The sequence below is a fragment of the Syngnathus floridae genome, chromosome 2 (assembly GCF_059516105.1).
Source record: "Syngnathus floridae isolate MCC-2025c chromosome 2, RoL_Sflo_1.0, whole genome shotgun sequence".
Classification (NCBI taxonomy): Eukaryota; Metazoa; Chordata; class Actinopteri; order Syngnathiformes; family Syngnathidae; genus Syngnathus; species Syngnathus floridae.
Genome location: NC_142414.1, coordinates 27,052,693 through 27,077,888, shown reverse-complemented (window position 1 = coordinate 27,077,888; position 25,196 = coordinate 27,052,693). Strand labels below are relative to the sequence as shown.

Sequence of the window (25,196 nt, the reverse complement as noted above, 5' to 3'; positions counted from 1 at the left end):
GATTCATCGTCTGCCACCTAGCGGCGCGAAGGGGCCAAACACACACAAGCGGGTAGGACAGTTTTTAGGATTTTTTTGTTTGTTTTTTGTAATATTTTCATTTTTGAGGGGCGTTGGGTGTATTTCAGAATATTCCTCGTTTTCTTCCATTTAATTTTTCAAAAAATATCTTCTCAGTTTCTTCACAAAGTTGTGACGTGGTCTCTGGCCCTCTGAGCGACAGGTGGGAAATGTTCCTTAAAACTATCGTAAATTCTAAAAACATTCATTTGTCATATTTATTCTTGCTATGTTTGGAAATAGACATTCAGACTAAACATTTCTTCAATTGGCATACAGTAGACACATTTTGGAGTGACTCTTTACCTTAGAGGTCATTTCTATAGGTTATTAAAAAACAAAAACAAATCTCCAAATATAACATTCGCCTTTTTACATACAGTGTTCCATTTCTTTTCTGTCTCTTTGGTATCACATTACCCTGCAGACTCCGTTCTTCTAACTTTATGCATATATAAATATATTCCTCTGTAAACGTTCTTCTTCCCTGAGGTAAAATAAAAAGATAAAAAAAAGCTGTTGGCAGTCGACTTAAGCCAATGGTTACACGATTGATTGTCTTAGGCCTTTTAAGTTTGTAGTGACAAAAATTCACGTCAAGAAAACTTCAAAACTTGAGCCAACATGATTCCCTTTAAAAAAAAAAAAAAAAAATACAGAAGCATCCGTCTCTTCAAGGCGAGCTGCTACTCCCGCGGAGGGACATAGGTGGCGGTAGTGGTGGCCGGGCTGGGCGTGAGCTCCTCGCAGGCAAAGTAGTCCTTGAGTGGGGCGAAGAGGTGTCGGATGACGGGAACGCTCCAAGCCTTGCCTAGCACCTTCTGTCTTTGCTGTCGGTTCATGTTCCTCACATCTGTGTAATGTTTGGGAAATCCAAAGATCCTGAGAAAGGGTCACAGACGACGGCAAACTTTAGTCAGGTAGTTGCCCCGCATACAACATAAACACACACTGAACGATTCACAAGCACACACAACCACACACACACACACACACAGGTAGTTTGTACTTTTCAAGTTCGGTGATCCAGAGAATGTCTTCTTTGCCTTGGTGGAGGACTGGAAGTAGCGTGACATGTTTGCCCTGCTTCAGCGAGTTTGGGTTTGTGGTGATGGTTCTCACTTTGGTAAACTGCACAGAGACACCAAAAACAATAACTTTGCAGTTCAGCTGACCAATAGCGGGTCAAACCTGAACGAGATGTCATATCAGTTCTACACAATACAACAACCAGTATGGGACCATGAAAAAAATATAAATCGTTAATATGTTAGGACAGCTAACTTACACAAGCAAAGACAATTGTCATTGTGCAAAATTGTTTGACGATTGCTCGCACCCACCCCTGATGTACGTCACCCCGCTACAAAGTTTTCTACACATTTTTGTGGCTAATGAGACAATAGAAGAATAAAGCCGCCTGCGTGGTCTTAAAGCAACTGACCCGGGCTTCCCTGCCGAGCTCCAAACAGTCCTGCAGACTCAACTTGTCACTCTGGGAGGCTGTAATGGGCCTGGAAGACAAAACATCACTCAAATACAAATACATTTCACAGCATGGAATAAATGTAATTCTTTCAAGAAAGGGTTACAATGCTATGATATTGAAATTGGATTGTTTCATTATTTTCTTCCCAAAATAAAATTGTATTGTATTCTCAAAACGTTGTACTACTACAAAATAAAAGCTAAAAACAAAACTGATCTCTCTTTATTGTAACAGTTTCTGAAACAAACAAGAATTTGGTTTTTAGAGTAAAGCCATAACAGAATAAATAGTATTTTTTCTACAATAATAAAGTACCTGGTATATTATTTCAATAAAAAGAATAATAATAAATACAAATAAAGTTGTACTTTTTTCCGACAATAACAAAGTTGGCCACATTACAAGATTAAATTTGGGAAAACGAGATTATCAATATGTGCCCCCACTTATAAGCGTCACCTGCTCATCCCCGGGATGTTCCCCCAGAAGTAACGCGCTCTGTGGGCGGGGCTCACTCTGACGGCGTCCACCAGAACCGGGTTGCACTGTCAATCAAGAGAGCGGCGTTGAACCAACATGGAACGACAGAATGGACGACAGAATGGGAAAGAGAACCTCGAGGAAGCGGCAAATGTTGACTCTGTCGTGTATGTTCATGAAGACGACGTTCTCAAAGAGCCAGAAAAATGGTCGCTGGTCTTCTTCTTTGGGCTTGAGCATCTGCAGGATGCGGTAGAAATCGAAGAAGAGCCTGCCTGAACCCTCTGAGGAAGGAAGGAAGGAAGGAAGGAAGGAAGGAAGGAAGGAAGGAAGGAAGGAAGGAAGGAAGGAAGGAAGGAAGGAAGGAAGGAAGGAAGGAAGGAAGGAAGGAAGGAAGGAAGGAAGGAAGGAAGAGCACACGGTTCAGAAGACGACGAGCTTGTTTGTCTCCCAAAGAAACAATCATCGAGTCGATCGACACACCGTAGAGTCCTTTTCTGATGGGATTAACGATGGAGAGGTCGTTACAGGGGCTTCCGCCGATCAGCAAATCGAAAGGACCCAACTCGGCTATCTGAAAGGCAAGAATACATTTCGTGGACGTCACAATGGAATTGGATGGTTCTCTTTATGTCAAGCATTGTTTATTCGTGCGACCGTACAACTTTGTTGGTGATGCAGCGGGCGTCGCCAACATGGATGATCTTGCCGTCGTGGTTGACGTGTGCGACGGCGATGGAATCTTCACAAATCTCAGAGGCGATGTAGGTTTGGATCTTAAAGCCGAGGTCCTTCAACACCTGGTACCCTGTGAAAGAGATCAAAAAATAAAACTTGCTGCATTTTATTCAAGCTACAAATGTGTCCGATCGTCGTATTCATGTCAAGTGATTTGAATCAACATGCTGACCTGTGGCAATGCCGTCAAAGAGTGAGAGAACTCGGATGGGTCTTCGGAGGTTAGTGGGGATGGACGGATAAACGCGGTGGGGCTCCTATAGTGGAAGAGGACAGATAACAACAAGCTCAATCACTCTCTGCTGCTATAATGAGTGCCACAAAGGATATCAGGCCAAGACTCACAAACTCCATGGCGCTGTTGTTGGCAAAGAACTGCTGGACCCGAATGCTCCAGTCCTCTCTGGGAAGGAGGGCACGGTGACCTTGGTGGTTCTGACAGATATAGCAGATCCACGGGTCCACATGCTTGAGCGAGTCAAAGGTCCCGTGGCCCGCCAGGATGTTGAGGCAGTCATTGCAGTAGGATCTTGGACCAGAGACAAAATAGTTGCCGGTGAGAGGTCTTAAAAGTGCGGATGAGGAGGATGGGTGGGGCGGGGGGGAAACGGACCTGCAGCAGCCGCCGTTCCCACACAGGATGACCTCCAAGCCGTAGCAGCAGATGGTGCAGTAGGATTGATAGCCGTCGTCGTCGTAGCGGTACAAGGTCTCTGTGAAGTTGTCCTGTGGAAAAACATTGAGGAGAAGTTAGAATGATTCAGGTTTTGAGATTAGGCATTAAATCTCAGCTCAGTTTATCCTGTGTTGGATTTTCAGCACACATTAATTTAAGACTAAATAGGCTTGCTATAAATTTTGTCTAAATATGTCCCACTTGAGTTGCTATGACTACTTTTTTCTTCCTCCATTACTTTTTCTACTTTCTTTGGCGTTTGGCAAATACGTTTGACTCAATACTGCCCCCTTCAGATTAAGGTAAACCATTTAAAATAAAAACAATTGGCGTAGTTCGAAGCAAGGGGTTTCGAATCCAACCCGAAATCGTTTGTTGCCATCAACACGATTTAAGTTGACGGGTGATCAGTTGGACCGATCCACTGTCCATAACAACCACCATTTTTTGGCAACCTGGCTCGGCTTCTTACTTTGCAGGGCAAACAGAGACCTCCTTTGAAGAGCGGGTGGAAGGTATCCACCTCGTCACTCCCGCAACACAAACAGAAGCCTGCGAAACGAGTATGAGAAACGTCATTTGATTACGAAGCGCCGGCAAAGATGTTACGGTATCGATTTTCTTGATGGAACACACAAACCTTCAATGTCTAGTTTCATGTCCACAATCCTCTCAATTGTTTCCCCTGCGCACACATATAAAGATTTTTTCTTCATGTGTTCATAAAACGGCAATAGAGACTCACTCACTAAACTTAAAATGCGTCAGAGATATGGCAACTCCTACTGTATTTGATAATTCAATAAATACACGATATAATTACAAGTATCTATATAGTCTAGTGACTCGACTCTAGTCTATGAAAAAAATATATAAACTTGAATTATAAAAAATATAGGTCAAAACATGAATGCAAGTAACTCGTATTGTGAATCAAAAACTCACTTCGGCGGGTCTGGTCGGGCTGAGTGTAGGGGTCAATGTTGGACGTGTTGACCTTATTTTGGACTTTGGCAGAAGACCTCCTCTTGGGCACATAATCGGAAGAGTGGTCACCGTGCGACGCGGCGGTGCCGCACGGAATGTTTACATCCTTGGACCTCTTCTGACCACCTTTGCCTTTGTCGTACTCATCTTTCTCCCGCGTCATCTGATCTGCTGAATCGGTTATGGATCGTTTATTGGGGACGGCTTTCTTGCGTTGGTGCTTGGCGGCGCTCGGCGGGCTCTGCGGCAGGCTTCTGGGGGAGGTGCGGGACTTTCTCTTACGAAATTTCTTCTTTTTGGATCTGCTGTCCGGGTTTGGCGCACCTTCACGAGAAACATGACAATACTTTACAGTTGCGTGCGGGCAAGCAAAGTGGGCGAGCGGTGAGCGTATCAGCTTTACAGTTCTGAGGTTCTGGTTTTGAATCTTCTGGTGTGGCCTTTGCATTTGTTCTCCATGCTTTCCTGGTCCTCCAGCTTCCTGCCACATTCCCACAACACGAGTCAGGTTGACTTTTTCAAATTTGAAGTTGTCCATTTGTAGGGGTGAATTTGAATACGAATGCTTGTTTGTCCGTATGGGCCTTGCGACTCAGCTAAATTAATTGTGATTGACTTTTGCACACCCGGAAAGCACATTTGACTTGAGCATGATGTCATGATTGAAAGTGACTATCAAAACAAGTGTTGCCGTCGCATGTTTTGGTAAAAGATAAAAGATGCACGCTCGTACCACTCCCGCAGGCCGCAGCGTCGGACATGTCGATGTCATCGTTGTTATCTTCTTTGTCATCGTCACTACTGAGCACATAGATGAACTCCGGCGGCGCTATATTTGCAGCCGGGACACCTGCAAACAGACAAGCGAGCGGCTGTTGACTCCTGACCTTTTATTGACGTTTCCTCATTTCTGTTAAGGAGGCTACAATGTAAATGATGTTTCAATTCTTTCTACAGAGCTTTCTAAAATGTTTGGATCGGTCGACGTTGCTGTGGATGGATGCTTTGTCTTACATTTTGGCTGGAAAGTTTTCCTGATGTGAAACTCCTCTGTGACATCAATCTCATCTATATAAAAATAACAAAACACACACACACGTTAGTTTAATCGTTGTCACAATAGTAGGATAAAATAAATTCAGGGGAAAAAAATCATTTGTGTAATAAAAAATAAGTGTTCCAATATTACAGAGATTTTTGTAGAAAAAAAATCTCAATTTTACAAAACGGCTCAGTTTGTAGTGTCTTGTTCTTACACAATACAGACGTGTTTTTTGATAGAAAAAAGATTTACTATATACGTCTTTCTAAAGAAAAAATATCAAATTTAGGTTGTATTCATCTAGAAAATGTCTTATTTTCACAAGATTAAAATTATTTTGGAAGGGAAAATGAGATCTAAGTCATGTTATTAAAAACAAAAAAACGTACAAGACTGACTTTTCTGTTTTCTGGAGCAAAAAGTCTTGTAAGATTCTCCCAGAAAAGATAGAGCAGTTTTTATTCATTTAATTTTATTCTGAAAATATTGCCAAAACATTAGAAATGTACTTGCTGAAATTAAAATGTTCTTCCTTGATGCATCACTCTTTACGCATATCAAATAAAACTGTGACTATTACTTTTTCTGGGGCGCAGAATATTTGTGCTGGTTTGAACGAATGAAATAAAAAGTCCCACCGGATGAATGGTCCGTGTAACCTGAGGAGTCAGAATCACACAAGTCCCATGTAACAACTTCATGCTGTTGCTGCTGGGTCTTGACCAGCACTTTGTGCGTTGGAGGTAACGCTTTGGATGTTTCTTCTTCTCGACTGCCCGACACAACCCAGGCATCAGTGTGAACCTTCAACAGGAAAACATTGTTTGGACATTGTTGTAACTAACTTTTGGCGGGGACCACAAGCCACATCATGGGAGAGGACAAGCTGTTGTTTTTGGGATGTGGGAGGAAAAAGGAGTGCCCGGAGAGAACCCACGCAGGCACGGGGAGAACATGCAAATTAATAGAACATTAAATAATAGCTTCAAACATGTAAATAATACATAAATAGTATAAATAACACAGAAAATATTGTATAAATATCGAAAATATAAATATTATACGCGTGTGTGGGTGTAACATACGTAGATGTGACGTTCTGTTGGTAACCTTGGTTAAATAGGGACCTCTAGCGGTCACAAGTTACCATAGGAGCGCTATGCACCTTTCGCAGATGTATATGTAGATGTAGCTAAAGTATACATACTGTAAATATGATTTTAGGACTCTTATTATTATAACTGCAACACTGCAAATATGTTTTTAGAACTCTTATTATAAGAACTTTTTTTGGGCTGGAAAAAAATCTGCGATGCAGTGAAGCCACGATAAACGAACCACGAAGTAGTGAGGGATCACTGTGTTTTCGTACAAATGTTAACAACAAGCGCCATCCGGGTATTTCTAAGTTCGTTTCCAAAAAATATTTAAAATAAGTATCAATATACATGCACCATACATTTTCAAAACAATAAATTAATGTATGTACACTAAGGAAACAAATTTGTCCGTGGATTATTATAACTGTTTATCCACATGCCAGCATTTCATGACATGTTCTTCGCGGAAAGGGAAAGTTGAAGACCGGAAGTCATAGTACCGGAAGTCATAATTTCTTGGCCAATCACATCAGCGCGGGCAGCAAAGTAACCAATAGAATCAATAAGATTACGCGCCGTATTTGTTCTGATTCGGAGTCAGATTACATTCGCGTTTGCAAACAATGCGAAGTAGTTAAACTGAACTCAAATCAGATGACCGCCAATGTTGTCGACGCCAAAAGACAACATGGCGAAAAGCGCAACAGTGAAAGAATGTCGAGCCAAACAACGCCGCAAAACAAATGTATAACTATTAAATTCTGTCAGCAAACTTGGGTAACAACACATGAGACGCCTTTCAACTAAATGTGACACTTTTTGCAAACGAAATGGGATAAAAATAAACGTTTGAAACGATCTTAATCAACAAGCGTCATTTACAGAATATCAAATTAACATGCTTAAGTAATGGTGTAAAATATCGCCAGTCACTCAAGGAAATAAAGTTACTCCCCTTACCAGGAACGTTTATCTTGTGGGTATTTAAGTTATTCATTTACGCAACACAAAAACAATTAAAACATGCTGGTTTCATTCAAACATTCTGGTTTAGTTGTTGACGCGGTTGTTTTGTAATACACGAAATAAAATGCGTTTGGCAAAATGGCCACTCTTCAACAAACATTACTAAAATGCATGTTAGCGTACTTACCATGGCCGCTTCTCACCGCGTGGACTGGACATTTAAACCAGTACAAAGCTGAGGAGGCCTGAGGAGGTGGGAGGCCTCGGCCCGGGCCCCACCTCCACACCTCCACACCCCACCCCACCCCTCCGCCAACCACCCGTCGAGTTCAGTATCTGTCGTAAATTGTGTTTTCGCCATTTCTATCACTTCCACGAAAATGTCTTCGCCCTTGGTCGTTTTAAAATATCATAAATAAGCATCAGTTCTGACTTTATGGTCGACGATGTTATACTAAAGACGGCGATGTTAACCAAAAACTCGCGATAACAATCATGCTAACAGCGGCTAGCTTCGCAGTGGTTAACTGCCTGGTTACGTGTAAACGTATTAGACTCAGTTAGAATTACCCCGATACTTATCTAATTGATGAAAAAAATATAAAAGGTTTTCTTTGACAACCAAAACAATAATTTATTTCCATGTCTATTGAACGTCATAAAAATGTCACATGCAAAATAAATCCTAATCTTCAAGTTTCTGTGGCAAAAATCAAGCAAATCGAGTCCCCTCTGAATTCAGTCAAGTTAGTTGTAGTAGTACATTTCTGCATTAATTGGTCATACAGCATATTTTGAACTTTATTAAACTTTCAAGTCTTAAAACAGTCTACAGAAACGTCAGCTAAATTTAATAAGCGATGACTTGAGTCTTCCTCTGCAGCAAGCAACTGTTTCCTATACTGGCATATCAGACGTGCACAATGGTCAGAAGCGCTCTCAACAAAACTGGTTCAATTCAGCAACATTCTTAGGATTACTGGTGTAAACTCTTGCTATAGAATCTAGGTGAGGTCATGACCTCAAACAGGCCGCTCCACAAGGCTTGTTATATTCTGTTGAAGCCATTCACTAGTTGATTTACTATCTGGCCTTTGCCCCATCTTCTGTTAGTCTTCAGTTGGCAGGCAGGTGCTCTCAAAGTCTACAAAGATTCTTTAGTCTTTAGCCATAACTGATTTTTTTTTCCCTAGTGAGACAGAAAACGTATGTTGTCCGAGGCTCACACTTCCACATCCATCCATTCGTGAGAGAATAGGACAAAATTCTGTTTGAAATCAGCTCGAGCTGCCTTTTATTGAAAACAAACCACGGAAGACTTAAGAAAAATACACAAACAGTGCTTTTCCACTAACAGTTTAAACGAGTAACTGTGTAAAAAAAAAAGTAGTATCAAAAATAAGCTAACTTGTTTTATGCTTACTATGAAGTCCTGAAAATGCAAAATAAAAAAGATAAAAAACGTATTTGTAATTTTTGTTACAAGAAAGAATTGGAAATTCTATGATAATTCTTTAGATTAATAATGTTCTACAAAAAAAAAATCCAAAAGAGTAGGTTGAAACATACAACTAGAACATTTTTATGAGTGAAACATGTAAACAGTTCTTTAGGTCCCTTAAAGGTAGAAGAAACAACATACACACATACAGTGAATCGAACATTTTTTTGTGTTTTCATTCTGAAAACACATTCCAGTGATTATAACTATAGAAACTTGGGTGATTTTTTTTGAGGTAATATATCTTTGCTTTTGGTAACAGCAAAAAAAAATCTTTCACTTATGATACTTATACATAACAAGTACTAAACGTTTCAGCATGGACAACATCATGCTTGTTGGCATGGAATACTGTGTGCTTTTGCCATGACATTACAGCAAACGGATTGGCTTCAAAATAAAAGCAAAATTTGGGTCATAAAAACACACAAATCTTTTCAATGTTGTTTTTTGTTTGCATTGGCTTATTTGAAGTAGAGTTGTAATGTAGAGGCCTTTCAGGGTAACACGCTAATAACACAATAAAATGTTGTTTTTTTTAACATCCATCTATCAGCCACATTAAGAAGAACAGCTAAAATTTTCTTGAAAAAAAACGGCTACCCTTGAGGTCACTATCTTCCATTGCTAACAATGCTTGCTCGAGCTCTTCTCACAAAAACCTAAACTATCCTCAGCATCAACTATAAAAAGTGAACAAAGGGATACTGGCCAAACTAAAGGGTGACGTCAACCGAGTAAAAAAAAAAAAATGACATTGATAAACTATTAAGCCTATGTTAGGTGTGACGTCAGTGTCTATTTGGTGGTGATGAAAATCTGTGCTGTGACGTCCTATATTTGTTGGTTCCAGAGTATGTTTAATGCCTGTTTGAGGTCAAATCTATGACCTGGATATGTTGGTGATAGCTTTTAATGAGCTGGTAACAGGTTGCATCCAAATAGCTTGGTAATGGGTGGTGACTATGTGCTGGGACTAATGTGCTGTGAGAGATCGTATCTGTTTGTTGGTAATTGTTTGCAGCTATTTCCTCGTAACATAAAGTTGACTGTTTGCTGGTTCTGGCCTCAACATGATGATGACGACAGTATATGGTGTTGTCCGTTTGCGGTTTGTGCTGGTTAATCACAGGCAAAGAAGTCTTTGAGGGGTGCGAAAAGATGCCTGATGACAGGGACGCTCCAGGACCGGCCTAGGAGTTTCTGTCGAGCACCTCGACCCATGTTGGACACGTCTGTGTAGTGGACTGGGAAGCCGAAGATCCTTAAAGAGTTTTTGTCAACATTAGAAACCTAAATTGTTCCTCTGTAAACATTAGGATGCAAGGATGCTCATCACAACTTGGGTTGCCAACCATCGGTTTCTGTTTTAGATATTTATTTAGATTTTTAATTTTAAATTGAAGTTTGAATAAAATTTCTGGATAGCAACTTTTTCCTGTGTTAGCATCATTCAAAAAATATGCAACTTGAGTTGGCAACCCTAATCAAAGCTACCATCAAAATAGTGTGTTTACCTCTCCAGCTCAGTGCACCATAAGATGTCCTCCTTTCCATTCATCAAGACTGGGAAGTGTTGGTCCTTCCCCTGTTTGATGGAGTTGGAGCGTGTGGTGATGGTGCGCACCTTGCCGAACTGAAAAACAAGACGATATTTCGTTTTGGAAAAAAAAAAAGGGGGGGAGTGTCTCACTTGCTTGATTCTCACTTTTGCAACTCGTCCATGTTCCAAACAGTCCTGGAGCTCCAACTTGTCCATCCCAGAAGCACACAGCGGTCTAGAATAGATACACTCATGTCAATGTAAATATTATACGCTGAATATTTACAGTATTTGGCCCATAGTTTTTGGAACCTTGTTTCGCACCTGTTCATACCCGGCAGATTCCCCCAAAAATATCGAGCCCGGTGGGCTGCAGAGACTTCGATGGCATCAATCATTACGGGGTTACACTGCAACAAACGCACACATTATATTTCGAAAAAATGGAAAAACAAAGTTAGGAATAATTTTGAACACAGATAGACAATACCAAAACAATACTCAAGCTGGTGATAGGTGGTGTCTATTTCAAGGTGTCTATTGCGGTGTCCATTTTCTGGCAATGGTGAAGTCTAGGCGCTGGTAAAGGCTACTTGCTGGCATAAAATCTATTAGCGGGATATGGCCTTTATTTGTATGCTCGTGACTATTTCCTGGTAGTGTGTATACGTCGATTTTGTGGCAAAATGTAAAGAGGAGAACAAAGTACATGTTAAGAAGGTCAGCCAGGTTCTCACCTCCAGATATCGTGAGATGTCCCTCTTGTCGTTGACACCCATGGCGACCACATTCTCGAACATCCAGAAGAATGGACGGTTCTCCCCTTCTTTGGGCTTGGCCTCGCTCAGCAGACGGTAAAATTCAAAGAACAACCTCCCTGTGCCTTCTGGAATGAGAAAACCCTCATGAGAAGCCAGCTCACTACCGCATCTCTGCACCATTGTTAAATCACATTTGACTTCTATGAGCAATGAACACCCAGGATGGATTCAAAGATCAGCATTTACTGATTTTCACTTGATTCAACTGTATGTATAGATCATTTTAAAAACAACCACAGCTGTGTAAAGTGCTGTAAGATGAATCAAAATAAGACAACAGGTTGTGTAACGTGCTACTCCACGTTTTTGTTTGTTTCTGTGTGATGTCACGCAAGTTTGTGCTAGCATGCTATTTAGGCTGTTATGCTAGCTAATACTGCCGATGGCACTCAGGTGAAAGTGGTTTGTTTGTGTTGACTAATTTAATTGGATTTGCGTAACATCACTTTATGATTGTGTACATGTATGGTGTTGATGATTTGGTGGTTTTACTTTTGTCTGTGTTGCAATAGGCTGGAGTGAATACAGGTAATGGATGCAAGAGGAATACCAATACGTCTTCTTTAAGTTATGCCACTCGGAATATTTGGAGATATAATACAAGCCCCCGAGTAAGACCCTGTGGGGGGTTTTTGTCGACCATTTTGGGGCATCAAGAGGCAATTCCAAAATCCTTTTAGAGTGATGTTAATTACTGGCGGATTTTCGCTGTTGGCGGCATGTCTGTGCCCTTTCGAAACAGCAGGGGTTCTTCACTGTATCTCATATTCACGTCATACTTCTCGACTTACCAAAGAGGCCCTTCCTGGCTGGGTTGACAATAGACAAGTCATTACACGGACTTCCACCTATGACCAGATCAAATGGTCCCCATTCCTGAATCTGAGAAAGAGCAGCACCGTGTTAAAAGAATGTAGGATGAGTTTGAAAGAAGTGGCATCCAACATGGTGTCCAACACTGTCAACATTTTGACCCTCACGTTCTTCCTGGTGATATTCCGGACGTCATGGACGTAATGGATTTTCCCTTCGTGTCTGACCACGCCGACAGAGATGGAATCCTCGCACACCTCAGACGCCACATACTGGTCCACCTTAAAGCCCAGATCCCTCAGGACCAGGTAACCTGCGAGCATAAAGACGCAACCGAGGTGATCACCTTATGAGGCTTTTCTGTAACGCTGTCCTGTCCCGCACTTACCGGTGGCGATGCCGTCAAAAAGCGAGAGGACTCGGATCGGTCGCCTTTGTTCTGCTGGGACTGCCGGGTAAATCTTTGGGGTCTCCTGGAAGGTCAGTCAGCAAGTTAACAAGTCATTGTGCTCAATTTCAATATTGTGTGGCTGGGACAAGCCGTAATTGAACTCACAAACTCTTGTCCTTTGTCGTTGCCAAAGAACTCCTGCAGCTTGACGCTCCAGTCGTGGCGCCGCTTGAGGACACCGTACGTGAGCAGCGGCTGGCACATGTAGCAGCGCCAAGGGTCCAGGAAGCGCGCATTGTTTGATGCCCCATGGTGCACCAGGATGTCGAGACAGTCCACACAAAAACACCTGCAGTATTGTATTGTTGTTAAAGTCTCTATTTCCTGTGTTGTGTTTTAATAGAATATCAATATCTTGGTCTTAACATGCACACACACAAAAATGGGTAAGTAAAATCAGCTGGCCGGTTAGTCGGACTCTAATTTGTACGTTTTTGCACGTATGCTGGTAAACATATCCGTAAACCAGGTGAATATTATTTTGTGTGTGTGTGTAACCTGCAGCAGTTGGCATTGCCGCACAGCAGAACCTCTCGGCCGCCACAGCAGACGGTGCAGTAGGACTGGTAGCCGTCGTCATCATACATGTAGGATGTCTCCAAGTACACATCCTACGCAGAAGTCGACTCGGGTTAGCTTCACTTGATCGCTAGCTAGCTAGCTAGCATTTGAGATGGATTACATTTTTGGACGTTGATTGGGATCGTGTACAACTGAATGTACATTTGAGTCCATCGAGTATTTGAAAAACAACCACAGCTGCACAATAATAATAATAATAATAACAATAATAATAATAATAATAATAAGAAGAAGAAGAACAAAAACAAGATAACAAGAAGATAATGATGCTAACTATGATGTCAGCTTCCCATGCTAGCCTGACCGCTAGTTTGTGTTTTGCGTGGTTGCTGCTGCATGATTATATTACCTTGCACGTTTGGCACAAGCCTCCTTCAAAGAGCGGGTGGAAAGTTGCTGCTCTCATCTTGCCACACGAGAGGCAGAACTCTGACGCACACACACAAAAGCCTCTCCATAAGCAGTGCAGTATAGAAAGTGTGTCAAGTGAGAGAATCGTTTACCTTCTATACTTCGTTTATTATTCAGGACTTCATTGACCATTTGTTCTGGAAGGAGCACAAACACGACAATGAGAACCTGTCAAGTGTGCGGGCCGGGCAATACGGCCTTAAATTAAAATATCCAGATTTTATTTTCACAAAAATCCCATTTCTCATTTGAATGTTTTTTCCACTAGACTTTCATTCCTCTTGGCAAAATGTCTTATTTACTCTGCTTTCTTAAACTAGCAGCAGGGATGCCGTTTGAATTCCTAAATTCAAAGCAGGAAAAATCGACTTAACAATAATAAATCATTTCTAATAAATCATGGGATTGGACCCCGAAAGATGAAAAGGTATCATTTACCTCTGCTGTACGACTCCTCCGGCCCAGGCTTGTTCTTGCACACGCTCAGTTTGGGCTTCTTGGCACTGGGCGGATACTCGGGCAGTGAAACGTCCAGGACCTGTATGTCGAGCACAGCACTATCTGCACGCACGCACATACACACACACGGTCTAGTCACGCCACCAGGACCCGTTGGAGGTTCTGGCCGATGGACATCTGCTCACCAGCGCTCGGTGTGGGTTTGAGCCCCTCTTGGCCTTTTGGCAGGAAGCCTTCTTGGGCCCAGTCCATTAACGGCTTAATTTGCTCGTCGGGATTGTCGGACTCACAGGGGGGGAATTTCTTGCCGGCCCGAATACTGGCCATCTGGACCGTAAGGACCCAAACACAGCATACAATCATCTCATGAATGCGCCGCTAGCAATCTATCGTAACATTTGGAGAAACGACACTCAAATAAAAAGAGATTCCTGTCTAGAAGTGTGAGGGTGAAGTTCACCTCCAGAGCTTGGAAGATGGCCCTGCGATAGGACACCAGTTTGGTGTAAGACGCCTGATTGAAGAACTTGTCAAAGGCAGTGATGGAATCCAGCTTGTCGGCGGAGACCTGCAAAGACACGAAGAGGGTCAGTCGGCTGGTGTCAGGACCGTTGCGAGCTTGCATCTTGTGCTCCTCACCTCGGAGAACTTGCCATCCCCGAACCACTGTAGCCACCTCATGCCGGGGCCGGCCTGCCGTTTGCCGGTTGCGCGCCAGGTCACCACCATGCCGGGCCACCAGGAGAAGCCTTTGATCTTTCCCCAAACTAGCTCACCAACGTTGAAGCCCTTGTTGTCCTGCAGACACCCACAAGTTCATGTACGATCTTCTAAAAGCAGAGGAATGAATTTAAGTCCTTTCATCAAAAGATTCACTGCCTGGCACATTTATAGTCGTCAACTGGAATCCAATCATTGGCTGCCACCCACGAATATATTCGTCAAGTCGTGACGTGAGTTTCGCCCGTCTGTGAGGCACGAGTGAGGACTCCTGTCTGGAGCCCGCATCCGTCGATCACGTCCTTACGTTATATTCAATGTGGGCGTCGCAACCGGACGTGTTGGTGCCACTGCTTTGGGCTGAGTCTTTGGAGTCGTTCTCCAACAAGTCGAGGCGCGGCACCTCAGGGACCTCCTTGGGTGAGACTGCTCGCGAAGCTCTGCCACACTGATGGAGGAAGACAAGAGTGAGTAACATCTCAGTCTCCATTTTTTTTCTATTCTAGTTGGTATTCTCACCATAGTGGCCACGAGCTCATGTTTTCGTGTCTGTCTGCGAGGTTTGGCGTGTGGCATCAGACCGGCCTGGAAGATGGTTCGGGCAAGCGGCCTCTCTCTCAAAGCCAGATGAGTCTTGTTCTGAACACACAAAGAACACGTGTCGGTCGACGCAAATTCAGCGTCGGTTTACGCAGATTTGTGCCGTCCGCTTACGCCCGCCATACTTTACTAGACGGGTCGCAGGTACCATGCTCGCCCTCGGACCTCTTCCTGGTCCCTCTTTCCACATTCACGTTATCATCTGAGGAGGCAAAGAAGTGGAATTGAAAGAATAAAAAACTAATTACATTTCATTTGCTTAGGGGATCAAATTCCATTGCCCCCAACATTTAATAATACGGTATGACTTAAGATAAAATGAAATAAATGTAAATACTTTTTAAAAAACAATACAAAATGAATAAAAATAAACACAAATGAAATTACAATTAGATTAAAACAGATCATTATAACGTGTAACAAACTGAAAACAAAATAGAATAACTTTGAAAATATCCTTTATTTGGAATCACAGCAACACAGCAATGAATTAAAAAAAAATCGATTAAATCTGAACCCAAATAATGTCATTCAAAAAAATTGAGGTTGACTTAGAAATAAATGATTTCATATACCTCGAGGTGATGAGGCACCCGCGTTCTGTTTGGGGCTGAAGGGCGACGGTGGCTCGGCCCCTGCCAGCGGGCTGCTCTCATTGGTCATCTCCACGCCGCTGTCATTCTCCAACGGGCCTTCGGGCGGTGGCGGGCTGACCTCCGCCTTGGGCAGTGCAAAAAAAAAATAAAAAATACATATACCAGTAAATAGTCTGTATATAAGTGGTGTCTAATTAATAGATACTATATAGTTTATAGTAGTATGGATACAGAGTTAAATAAATAAACGACACACGATTCAATATTTACTCCAACACATGTAACGAGGAATAATAAATAGACAATGTGAACAGCAGCCAGAAAAGTTGTCATCATTGGATGTAGTGAAAAAAAATCATCAAGTGCATCAACTCCTGGATGTACAAGCAGTACACAGTATTATATTATTTGCTGCTTGCTCACAATTGTATATAGAATCAATGCATTGTTATTGATCATTTTTTCATGAGTCTTTCATGATATCCTTTCTAAATGAAGTTTTTACAGTGCATTACGTAGGGCCAAAGGTGATGAGTTACAAACATGTTTTAGCTTGAAGAGAGGCATGCTAAGAAAGAGCTGCGACTCAGGAATGTGTTCTCGGGAAGTTAAGCGGAACAATTTAGTTTGGCTGCATGCGTGATGACACATCCGATGGTCGGTCGAGTGCTACACTGAATCCTTGGGGTGTTTGATGTTTGCGAAGAAGACATTCTTGAGGAACACCTCCGAATATTTCAGCAGACACTTCCATATCTGATTGGGACGACTAGACAGAGGCACAGGTGCAGTCAGATTTTTCCACAGATTCATATCTTGCTATAATGACAGTTAGCATGTTAGCATGGAGTCAACTGGCATGGCAAAATGCTATCAACTCGGCTATCTTGCTTTTGTGGTTTTTTTTTCATTTTAACTTATAAAGATTTGTGTATATAAAATGATGATCAACACAAAGTGTCTTCTTTTGAGATCATAGTAAAGATCCGTTTTGAAAAAAAAAAGATTAACACAATCTTTAAGTTTCCAAGGGTGATACTCCGTCGGTGGCCTATGACAGGTTGGGTTGAACCATTCTGTTATGGGGTAAACTGGATTTTTAGGAGAATGAAATTGAATCGCCAACTGAATGGAAAATGTATTTTATCAACTTACATGGTCCTAAAATATTTACACAATTTAATAATGATCTCTTTTAATGTCATTTTCCATGAATTCTACATGTTAAATAGATTTGAAAATGTCACATACCCCCCTGGTGTGCCCCTATTTGCGAACCCATGTGTTGGCAGTTTATCTATTCTCAATCTAAACCTCAGGGCATAAGATAAAATTCCTAATTCCTACTCGTCCATTGACATCTGCAAAAAAGACCCATTTGCCAAACATTGGCAGCCCTGCCAAACACGTCACTGCAAGTAAACCGCAATCAACTTGTGAGGTGCTTCCCTCCCGCCGTCTCAGAAGGTGTTCCAAGTGGGTCACGTGATTATACTTGCAGCCGAGGTTATTCCTCGGATCCTGAGGAGGAATAATTCAAAGTAGCGTGGAATGCTAACTCAACGCGGTGACATGTCCTATGACTGCAAAGGGGCCGCTATTAGGGATCTTCAAAATGTTGGCATGAACTTATAATTGACGATCACCTTTTCCAGGTGAACTTCATTTGACTTGCTATAAAGCTTTGAAGTACAACAGTTGACTGTTTCACAACATGCTGTTCTTTCACAATGGGTGAAATGTCCAAAATCCCAACAGCTTGATCCACGTTTCACCACATGAGTAAAGATTTGACATTTGAGGGGTGTTGAAAGTAGGAAACAAATAGGAGCAGATGGTGGAAGGAAGGAAGGAAGCAGACCCCGGCCGGCTAACACCCCTTCCAGACTAAAGTGATTTATGAGAGTGAAAAAGAGGAACAAACGCCAACGGCTATCACAAAAATTTACTGTGTGAAGCCTTAAAGCAGGGGTGTCAAACTCATTTTTGTCGCGGGCCGCATTGTGGTTTCGGAGGGCCATCATGACTGTCAACGCATATGTATTCTATACAGTACAGGCTACACAACAAACTGATGAATAATGAGCTTTGAAATCAGAAAACTTGTTCAAATATTTCAAAAAGATGCATGGTCATAAATATTGCTAGCAATATCTGTATTTTTTAAGTGAAGACAATTTGCAATTTTTAGTATCGACACATGAAGCCAATGCACAATTTGTCTTTGCGGGCCACATCAAATGATGCGGCGGGCCCTATCTGGCCCCCGGGCTTTGACTTTGACCCCTATGCCTTAAAGTGAAAGATGAGCCAAGCGACGTTAGCTAGCAAGACAGTTTTTCAGCTGCGCACCGCAGAAGAGTTCTGCTCAAAATACGGAACAAGACGTAAAAAGCTTTAGCAGGTTTCGAGCTAAATGTTAGCAAAGCAACTGATAGCATTTTAGCATTTCGTGACTGTTACCAGAAAAAGCATCTGAGCGTAGGAAAAATGTAAATCTTAGTGCTTTTCCCGATTCAGGTTGCTAAATTGGTATGCTGACGAGGTCACCACTGACGACGATTACACTTGTGTAATATTATGCAGATGAGGGAGCGGTGCCACTTGGCTCCGAACTTTACACCGGCCTGAATGCGATGCGGACGATACGGCTCGGTGGCAGACTCACCATGGAGGCCATGTTGTTGCCGGTCTCCATAGCCACAGCAGAGTATTGATCAGAGGGCATCGCTGTCGCTGTGGCCGATGGTGGTGACGAGCCCTTCTCAAACCTGTCAGTCAAGCAAGCAAACCAGTGATGTCATTCAATTTCTGACTTTGCTCAAAAGTATTTGCTAATTGAACGTAGCTGGCAAAATCAACATTTGAAATGTGACTGAATTGATGATGTCAAATATGTACAACATAATTTATCGTATAAAATATGTAAATGATAGTATTCAAGTTATTTTTGTATCTGTTTACATCCTTTTGTTCCCCTTTCTGGTGCATTTAATCATTATTTTTACTTCTAATTTCCTGACACAGCAACATACAAAACCATTGGTACTTTTATTCATTCATTTATTTAAAAAAAAGTACTATTTTATGAATGAAAGGAAACAAATACATCATTATTAAATGAACTAACTGACTGGTCTACTATTACTACTACTATTTGTCACAAAATATCACATTTTAATGAATGAATTGGCATTTTAATAATGACGATTACTTCTATTTAACTGTGAAAGGCCGCATGAGTTTAGCGACTCTGGTCTGTACTTTTGGCATTGGTAAAAGTGACCCGCTGACTTGAAGAGATCCAGAAAACAAGCGCTGACACGCCGAAATGAACCTTTGATAAAACAAAAGAAAAATCCACAAACACACCATCGTGTGTTCGTGCCACATTCTTCTTTGCATTGTGCGAGGATTAATTACATTCAGCCTGCATGCACATGAGAAGCATATGTCAACACTTGACTCTGTGTGTGTGTGTGTGTGTGTGTGTGTGTGTGTGTGTGTGTGTGTGTACGTGTCTGTGTGCGCGTATGTGTAATTTTTTTGTGGAACCTCAAACTATCCTCTTGTCACTGAAAATCTCATCTATTCGCAGCTTTTGTGCTCAGGCCAAATAAATAAAAATAGTACTTTTGAGCCATCTTGTGGAATCGATGGTTTTGTCAAAGTACAGAGTTATAATTTTGTACTTTATCTTTTTACAAAAGGAGTGGCCGCAACAAAGTGGAGGGGCCAAGGAAGGATGGAGGATGAAGAGGGGCCCATCAAGGGATGGGGGGCATTCATAGAAAGGGAATGGGGGGGCCCCACATCAAAGTTTGCTGGCTGGAGATTATGGAGGCGATTGTTCACTTCCTAAACGTGAGTGCGTGTGTGCAGAATTCAATTTGTGTGTGTGTGCGGGTGTGGGTGCGTCAGGGGGGCTTGGGTTCTCGTTGGGGCCACATTCCTCATCAGCCATGTACTTTGGGATCACTTTATGGTCGGTCAACTCCACAAAATGGCAAACATTCTTCATGCAGGCGTGCCACGTGACTCTGCCGAGCAAAAACGAACTTCCTGCATCGGTGTCACATGGGCGTGAAGCCCCGCCCCCTTTACACAGTCTTAAATCTTATTTAGCTGAGGTTGAAAAAAGAAATTGGATGTATTTGGAGTTGGCCATGAGTCTACTGCATGTACCACATGTAAAAATCCGCTACCACTATTTTAATGAGGAACAATAGCAGTTGATAATATTATAGTTCATAAAAACAGACAGTCAAAATCCAGTGTAATTACATATAATTCTGTCACACTGCATTCATTGAATTACCATTGTGCTACCTTTTCTAGTGTGCCCATGTTGGCCACCTCAGGTTAATAAGACAGATAGTACACAGATACGCTGTTCATTCAGACACATCAGCTCTTCTCACCTCGTCAGTGCAACACTAATATTAGTTGTTCTTTGCAGAGGATATGATTGTGAGAGCTGTTACATTAGCTACTGTGCTCCTGCAAGGTTAGCTACAAGGTTTAGAGCAAAAAAAAAAAAAAAGATGATTAACATTAGGCTAGCAGATTAAAATATATATAATTCTCTTTATTTTATGTTTACTTAAACTGTAAACAATAAACAAACTGAAGGCTCTTTTGGGGGAAAATTGTTAATGTGAAAACAGTTAAGTACACTGGCAGCATATTTGAAGTTGTTTCCTTGTACATGATATTTGCAAACCAGAAGATACATTGGGTCAGTAGTTTTCAATCTTTGCTTTAGCAACCCATAAATGAACACCATGTCTTTATATCTGTGACTGTCTTCCAACTTTCTTGTCATAAAGACAACGATGTGAAAAAATGGTTAACAAAAACAGAGAGTTTATGTTAAGGTCCTATCACGGAGCGCGAGTGACTACAATAATTTAGACTAAGTAGAAAGTTAACAACACCAAATAGACCCGGGGCCCATCCATTTCTTTTTTTTTTCTGTTTCAAATTTGGCCCCTTGTGCACAAGTTTGCCTGCCCGTGCTCCACTCAGGCCAATTGTACTAAATACAGCGTGGAATTGCTTCCTCAAGATAGACACGCATTCATTGACTTAGCTTAGAAAAGAAGCGAGCGCACCAAGAACATGTCGGAAGAGGTTTCGACGCGTACACGTGCGTGTGTGTACATATGTGTGTCCCATGGTGCACAATGCATGCATGTATGCAAGCAACAATTGTAGTAACGCGACAATTACACGACAACAGTCAGGTGGACATTCTCAGGAATATATGCGAGTTGGTGGAACACTTACATAAGCATCCAAGAAGAAAAGCCTTGCGTTTTCTCGCAAGTGTTCCACAAGTGAACGTTGGAGTGCACGAGTTGATCACGTAGTGGGAACTTGCTGCAGGCTCTCTCTCTCTCTGCCTTGCTGAGTAATGAGTAGCCTCCTCAGAAAGAACCAACTTCTTCGCCACCTCCTCCCTTCGTGGCGGGCGGGCGGGCCGGCAGGCAGGCAGGCAGGCGGGGCGTCCTCGAGTCTCTTGCTGGAAAAGCCAACCCGCCGCAGGTGAACTTTCTGGCCTCGGGTTACGCCAGGTGTGGCGCAACTTTTGTGCTCACTGATCAAGCAGACAGATTGGGCAGGAAGTGAAAAAAATAAATGTATTTGTAAAATAGGAAAACTAGTTTCCTTTACTTTTTTTCCTAAATTGTAATTTATACACACATACATCTTCCCTAGAAAGACACTTCAACGTTTACATGCTATTAGTGGGGTCCCCAACATTGCGTAATTAATGACTAATAAGTTGTTGCAGTCGTGCCCCCAAAACCCGACACAATTTTGTAAATAAGAAAGAATCAACAGTTTCTGTTTTTGCTATTTATCCAGTTTATTCCCAGGGTCAGTCATGGAGCAAACAACATGTTGAGCTGCCAGAGGTTGTACTAACAAATTAATACATCTGTTATTACAAGTGATTTTGGTTGGTTATTTTGGTTGGGTTTCCCAGACAAGGAAAAAGTGCTGTAAAAAAGTCCAGCTTTTACCGGGAATGAGAACACGGACAAAAGACCACCTCGGCGTTGTATGTGTGCTTCTTTTTATTTCATGGACGAAGCACGACACACACTCGCAATGAATTTTGTGCGAATGAGCTTGCATGAAACCACTGAAAAGATGATGATGATGAGTGCCACAATCACATTGTGTATTGTTTACGTGTGTGTGCCACACTTCTGTGTACTATGCTGGTCAAGTAAGAGGTCAATTAGTGGGAAATTAATAATAAGGTGCATATATTTGGGAATTCCAATACAATTGGATATGATAACATGTCAATATGATTCTAGAATTTCAAATTCAAGATTCTCATTTGCCCACCCACCGAAGAAGTTTAAATATTATGCCGTTAAATGACTTTGACACATCCAATATGGCGACGAAAATCGAGGAACAATAAAGGGCGCGTGCTTGTCCCAAATTGCACGTGGTTAACCCGGAAGTGGAAGTGACAAGCTTCTTCAATCTTTTCCGGGTTCGCAGTGACGTTAAACATTGGTGTCTTGGAAAGATGCAGCTTCACTTCACTAAAGATGTTTTACCGCATTCTGTCAGCGGTGACTTCCACAACCTTAACAAATTCAACGAGCAGGTAAAAGTCTGCGACATGTTAGCGGACGTCTGGCTCATTTTACTGATGGTTGAAGAAGCTAGTGAATGATATCAAATCACATCATGAGACGTCCTTCCAAAGCTTGTCAAACGTTGATCGATTTTATGTTGTTGGTGGTTTACAGCAATTTCTACGTCTGGTGGAAATTCTCTTCCAGTTTTTGTTAGAGCCTAAAGAGGTAAACACGCACGCACGCACGCACGCAAAAATGGTTGCACAATTTGTTGTGTTTGATGTTGGTTGAAATATAGTCAGTGGTTACTGGGGGGAATTCATTCAGTGTCCCATATGGGCAACTTCAAAAGTATATTGTGATTTATTTTGCACCTTTCATGCAAGCCACGGTTGGTTCTCAAACATTTGACACCAAAGTACCACCTATGAAAATACATTATAAGTAATTGTATTTGTGTACGTGTGCACAATGTAGACAGAGAAGATGATGCAGCAGCTGAGTGACTTTGCAAGTGAACACAGGATGAGTGCAGGCCCGCTCAAGAACCTCATGAAGAGCGTCATCCTTGTGCCACAGGGTGACCTTGCACACGCATACATGCATGCACACTGCATAATAAAATATAGCAGAACCAGGTTCCAGGGTCGAACACAAAAAAAGGAGTCATATGACCACACTGAAAAGATAAACAACTTTGACGCTTTTACTTTTGATCATTTGTCTTTTAATGGTTTTTCCTAAAAAAAAATACTTTTGACCTTTCAAATAATTTTTAACATTTTTCTATGAACTTGATTGTCATATATTTACAGTTTAAGTCTCGACAATATGCGACTTGATTCTTCTAAACTATGACCTAAAGTGTCAAAAATATACTACTACATTCTTCTACATTACAAATAAGATGTCAAAAATACGACTATTCTAATATTATGACTCTTCTATCAAAATTCGGTGATGAAAATATACTTCATTCTTGACAATATACTTCTTGTAATATTGTGAATCTATTCTAAAAAAAAAAGACTACTTTATCCTCAAAAGGTTTATTTTTCTTTCTGTCTGCGTTTCCTATTCAGGTGCGATTAAGAAAAACCTGACTGGTGAGCAGCTAAAAGAAGATCTGCAAACTTTAGGTATGAGTGATTTAATGCTGTAATCCAGTTCATTGAATTGATCTTTATGTTGTGCCTACTTTGGCCACCAGATGGCAGTATAAAACTGTCAGGCGGACACAAGCCAAGAAAAAAAAATCTCTTCTTTCTGCAAATGACTCGGAACCTGCAATATCAGTCATTTTTTGCTGAGGGACAAAAAAGTACATGCTTCTAAGTATTGTTATAGTATCTCAATGTCATTTATAGAGCACTTTAAAAAGCACTATTGCTTCATATGCTGCACATGGCAACAAACAGCTTGAAGCTGATAAGTGCTCAAGGCACTACTGGATACTCTTTTTTTTTTTTTTTTTGCAGGACTTCAAGAGGACAAGGCTGCTCACTTTTCACAACAGGTCTCACTGTTTGTCCTCTTCTCACGGACATTGTGTATTTTCCTTGCTCCTCAGCCCCTCCCACTAACAGCCGTCCTATCTTGCAGTGGGCAGAGCATCGTGCGGCGCTGTGCAGACTGGCCGTGCGACAAACGCTGACTGTCAACCGCCTGGTGGATATGGAATGGAAGTTTGGCGGTGAGATGAAGCACAATCATATTTATGAGATGAATGATTGCGTGTCGTTATTTCGATTGAATTGTTTCAAATATTTGTTGAGGTATTTACGCAAAATTAAATACAGTGGACCTACGCATAATAATCTATGTCGAAAGTCAAAATAAGTTGTAAAGTACAGAGAAAGGCTTTTAATATGTGTTCTAATGTTTAACATTTGTGACGCCATAGTGACTGTCGGCACGAGCGAAGTCAACAAAATGAGCAACATCTTTTTACAGGTAACAACAACACACACACACATACACAGTTTGTCTTGGATGGGAATAAGGTATGGCAAATAGTCTCTTTGTCTTCCTTGGTTGCAGCTCAAACTAGTGGTCCAGAAGGGGAATTCCACGGAAAACCTCTACATGGGTAAGTAATTGGGCCTGGTTGAGAATAGATGGCAATTTGGGGTAATTCTTGGATCACAAGAAACTAAGTGCATTGTGGGTAGTTGAAATATTACTTTTCTGTGGATGTTTCAGAGTTGACGCTCCCGCAGTTTTACAACTTCCTGCATGAGATGGAGAGAGCCAAAGCCAGCATGGACTCTTTTAGCTGAGTGTGTGTGTGAGTGAGTGTGTATATGTTTTCTCTCTTAGCCTTTTGTATGTATGTATTTGTGTGTGTTTGGCTGTTTGGGCACAATTGCCACTTTTGCACAAGCCATGACACATTTCAATAAAGATGTCCATCCATCATCTGGACCACTTGTCCTTGTGGGTGTCTTTGAACATTTGTGATTACAAATAGTATTAACAGTGGTTAAATGCGGGAAAAAAACATTTTACCGATCCTTTTGTTGTCTAATCTTTATTTTTGATTTTCCACAGACT

The 25,196-nt window shown here is 41.6% G+C and overlaps 3 protein-coding genes across 4 annotated transcripts; 1 reads left to right on the top strand and 2 right to left on the bottom strand.

Moving 5' to 3' along the window:
- Positions 1-264: 264 nt before the first annotated feature.
- Positions 265-7,834, bottom strand: LOC148402955 (DNA (cytosine-5)-methyltransferase 3C-like). Of its 2 annotated transcripts, XM_088368724.1 has the most exons (18): positions 7,726-7,834; positions 6,111-6,276; positions 5,445-5,498; positions 5,164-5,280; positions 4,834-4,911; positions 4,389-4,754; positions 4,084-4,128; positions 3,916-3,995; positions 3,381-3,493; positions 3,113-3,296; positions 2,940-3,024; positions 2,692-2,837; positions 2,513-2,603; positions 2,165-2,313; positions 2,009-2,094; positions 1,505-1,574; positions 1,070-1,191; positions 265-942 (listed from the first exon to the last, which is right to left on the bottom strand). In XM_088368724.1, the coding sequence occupies exons 1-18, from the start codon at positions 7,726-7,728 to the stop codon at positions 747-749; spliced, it is 2,151 nt and encodes a 716-aa protein (XP_088224850.1). In that variant the 5' UTR covers positions 7,729-7,834; the 3' UTR covers positions 265-746. The 2 variants fall into 2 exon arrangements, with proteins under 2 accessions (XP_088224850.1, XP_088224851.1); XM_088368725.1 differs by lacking the exon at positions 4,834-4,911.
- A 969-nt stretch (positions 7,835-8,803) lies between these two features.
- Positions 8,804-21,523, bottom strand: dnmt3bb.1 (DNA (cytosine-5-)-methyltransferase 3 beta, duplicate b.1). Its single transcript, XM_088368682.1, has 22 exons — positions 21,325-21,523; positions 18,704-18,806; positions 16,015-16,159; positions 15,565-15,641; positions 15,359-15,478; positions 15,147-15,287; positions 14,759-14,917; positions 14,580-14,687; positions 14,305-14,446; positions 14,099-14,221; positions 13,753-13,797; positions 13,599-13,678; positions 13,166-13,278; positions 12,773-12,956; positions 12,605-12,689; positions 12,384-12,529; positions 12,195-12,285; positions 11,320-11,468; positions 10,907-10,992; positions 10,748-10,817; positions 10,557-10,675; positions 8,804-10,303 (listed from the first exon to the last, which is right to left on the bottom strand). The coding sequence occupies exons 1-22, from the start codon at positions 21,330-21,332 to the stop codon at positions 10,162-10,164; spliced, it is 2,436 nt and encodes an 811-aa protein (XP_088224808.1). The 5' UTR covers positions 21,333-21,523; the 3' UTR covers positions 8,804-10,161.
- A 992-nt stretch (positions 21,524-22,515) lies between these two features.
- Positions 22,516-25,067, top strand: commd7 (COMM domain containing 7). The gene is made up of 9 exons (XM_088367999.1): positions 22,516-22,669; positions 22,815-22,868; positions 23,121-23,223; positions 23,726-23,782; positions 24,122-24,159; positions 24,246-24,336; positions 24,547-24,596; positions 24,684-24,732; positions 24,846-25,067. Exons 1-9 carry the CDS (start codon positions 22,589-22,591, stop codon positions 24,920-24,922), a joined length of 600 nt encoding a protein of 199 aa, XP_088224125.1. The 5' UTR covers positions 22,516-22,588; the 3' UTR covers positions 24,923-25,067.
- Positions 25,068-25,196: the final 129 nt, after the last annotated feature.

Bases quoted from the DNA above. Each gene is read 5' to 3' on its own strand.
- LOC148402955 (XM_088368724.1), bottom strand. The intron at 4,129-4,388 runs GTGAGTTTTTGA...ATGTGTGCGCAG, and splicing joins GCCCGACCAGACCCGCCGAA to GGGAAACAATTGAGAGGATT. The intron at 3,025-3,112 runs GTGAGTCTTGGC...CTTCCACTATAG, and splicing joins ACAACAGCGCCATGGAGTTT to GAGCCCCACCGCGTTTATCC.
- dnmt3bb.1 (XM_088368682.1), bottom strand. The intron at 12,530-12,604 runs GTAAGTGCGGGA...TTATGCTCGCAG, and splicing joins TTTTGACGGCATCGCCACCG to GTTACCTGGTCCTGAGGGAT. The intron at 10,993-11,319 runs GTGAGAACCTGG...CGTTTGTTGCAG, and splicing joins ACATCTCACGATATCTGGAG to TGTAACCCCGTAATGATTGA.
- commd7 (XM_088367999.1), top strand. From the start codon at position 22,589: ATGCAGCTTCACTTCACTAAAGATGTTTTACCGCATTCTGTCAGCGGT. The intron at 24,160-24,245 runs GTCTCACTGTTT...CCTATCTTGCAG, and splicing joins CTGCTCACTTTTCACAACAG to TGGGCAGAGCATCGTGCGGC. The intron at 24,337-24,546 runs GTGAGATGAAGC...GTGACGCCATAG, and splicing joins TATGGAATGGAAGTTTGGCG to TGACTGTCGGCACGAGCGAA.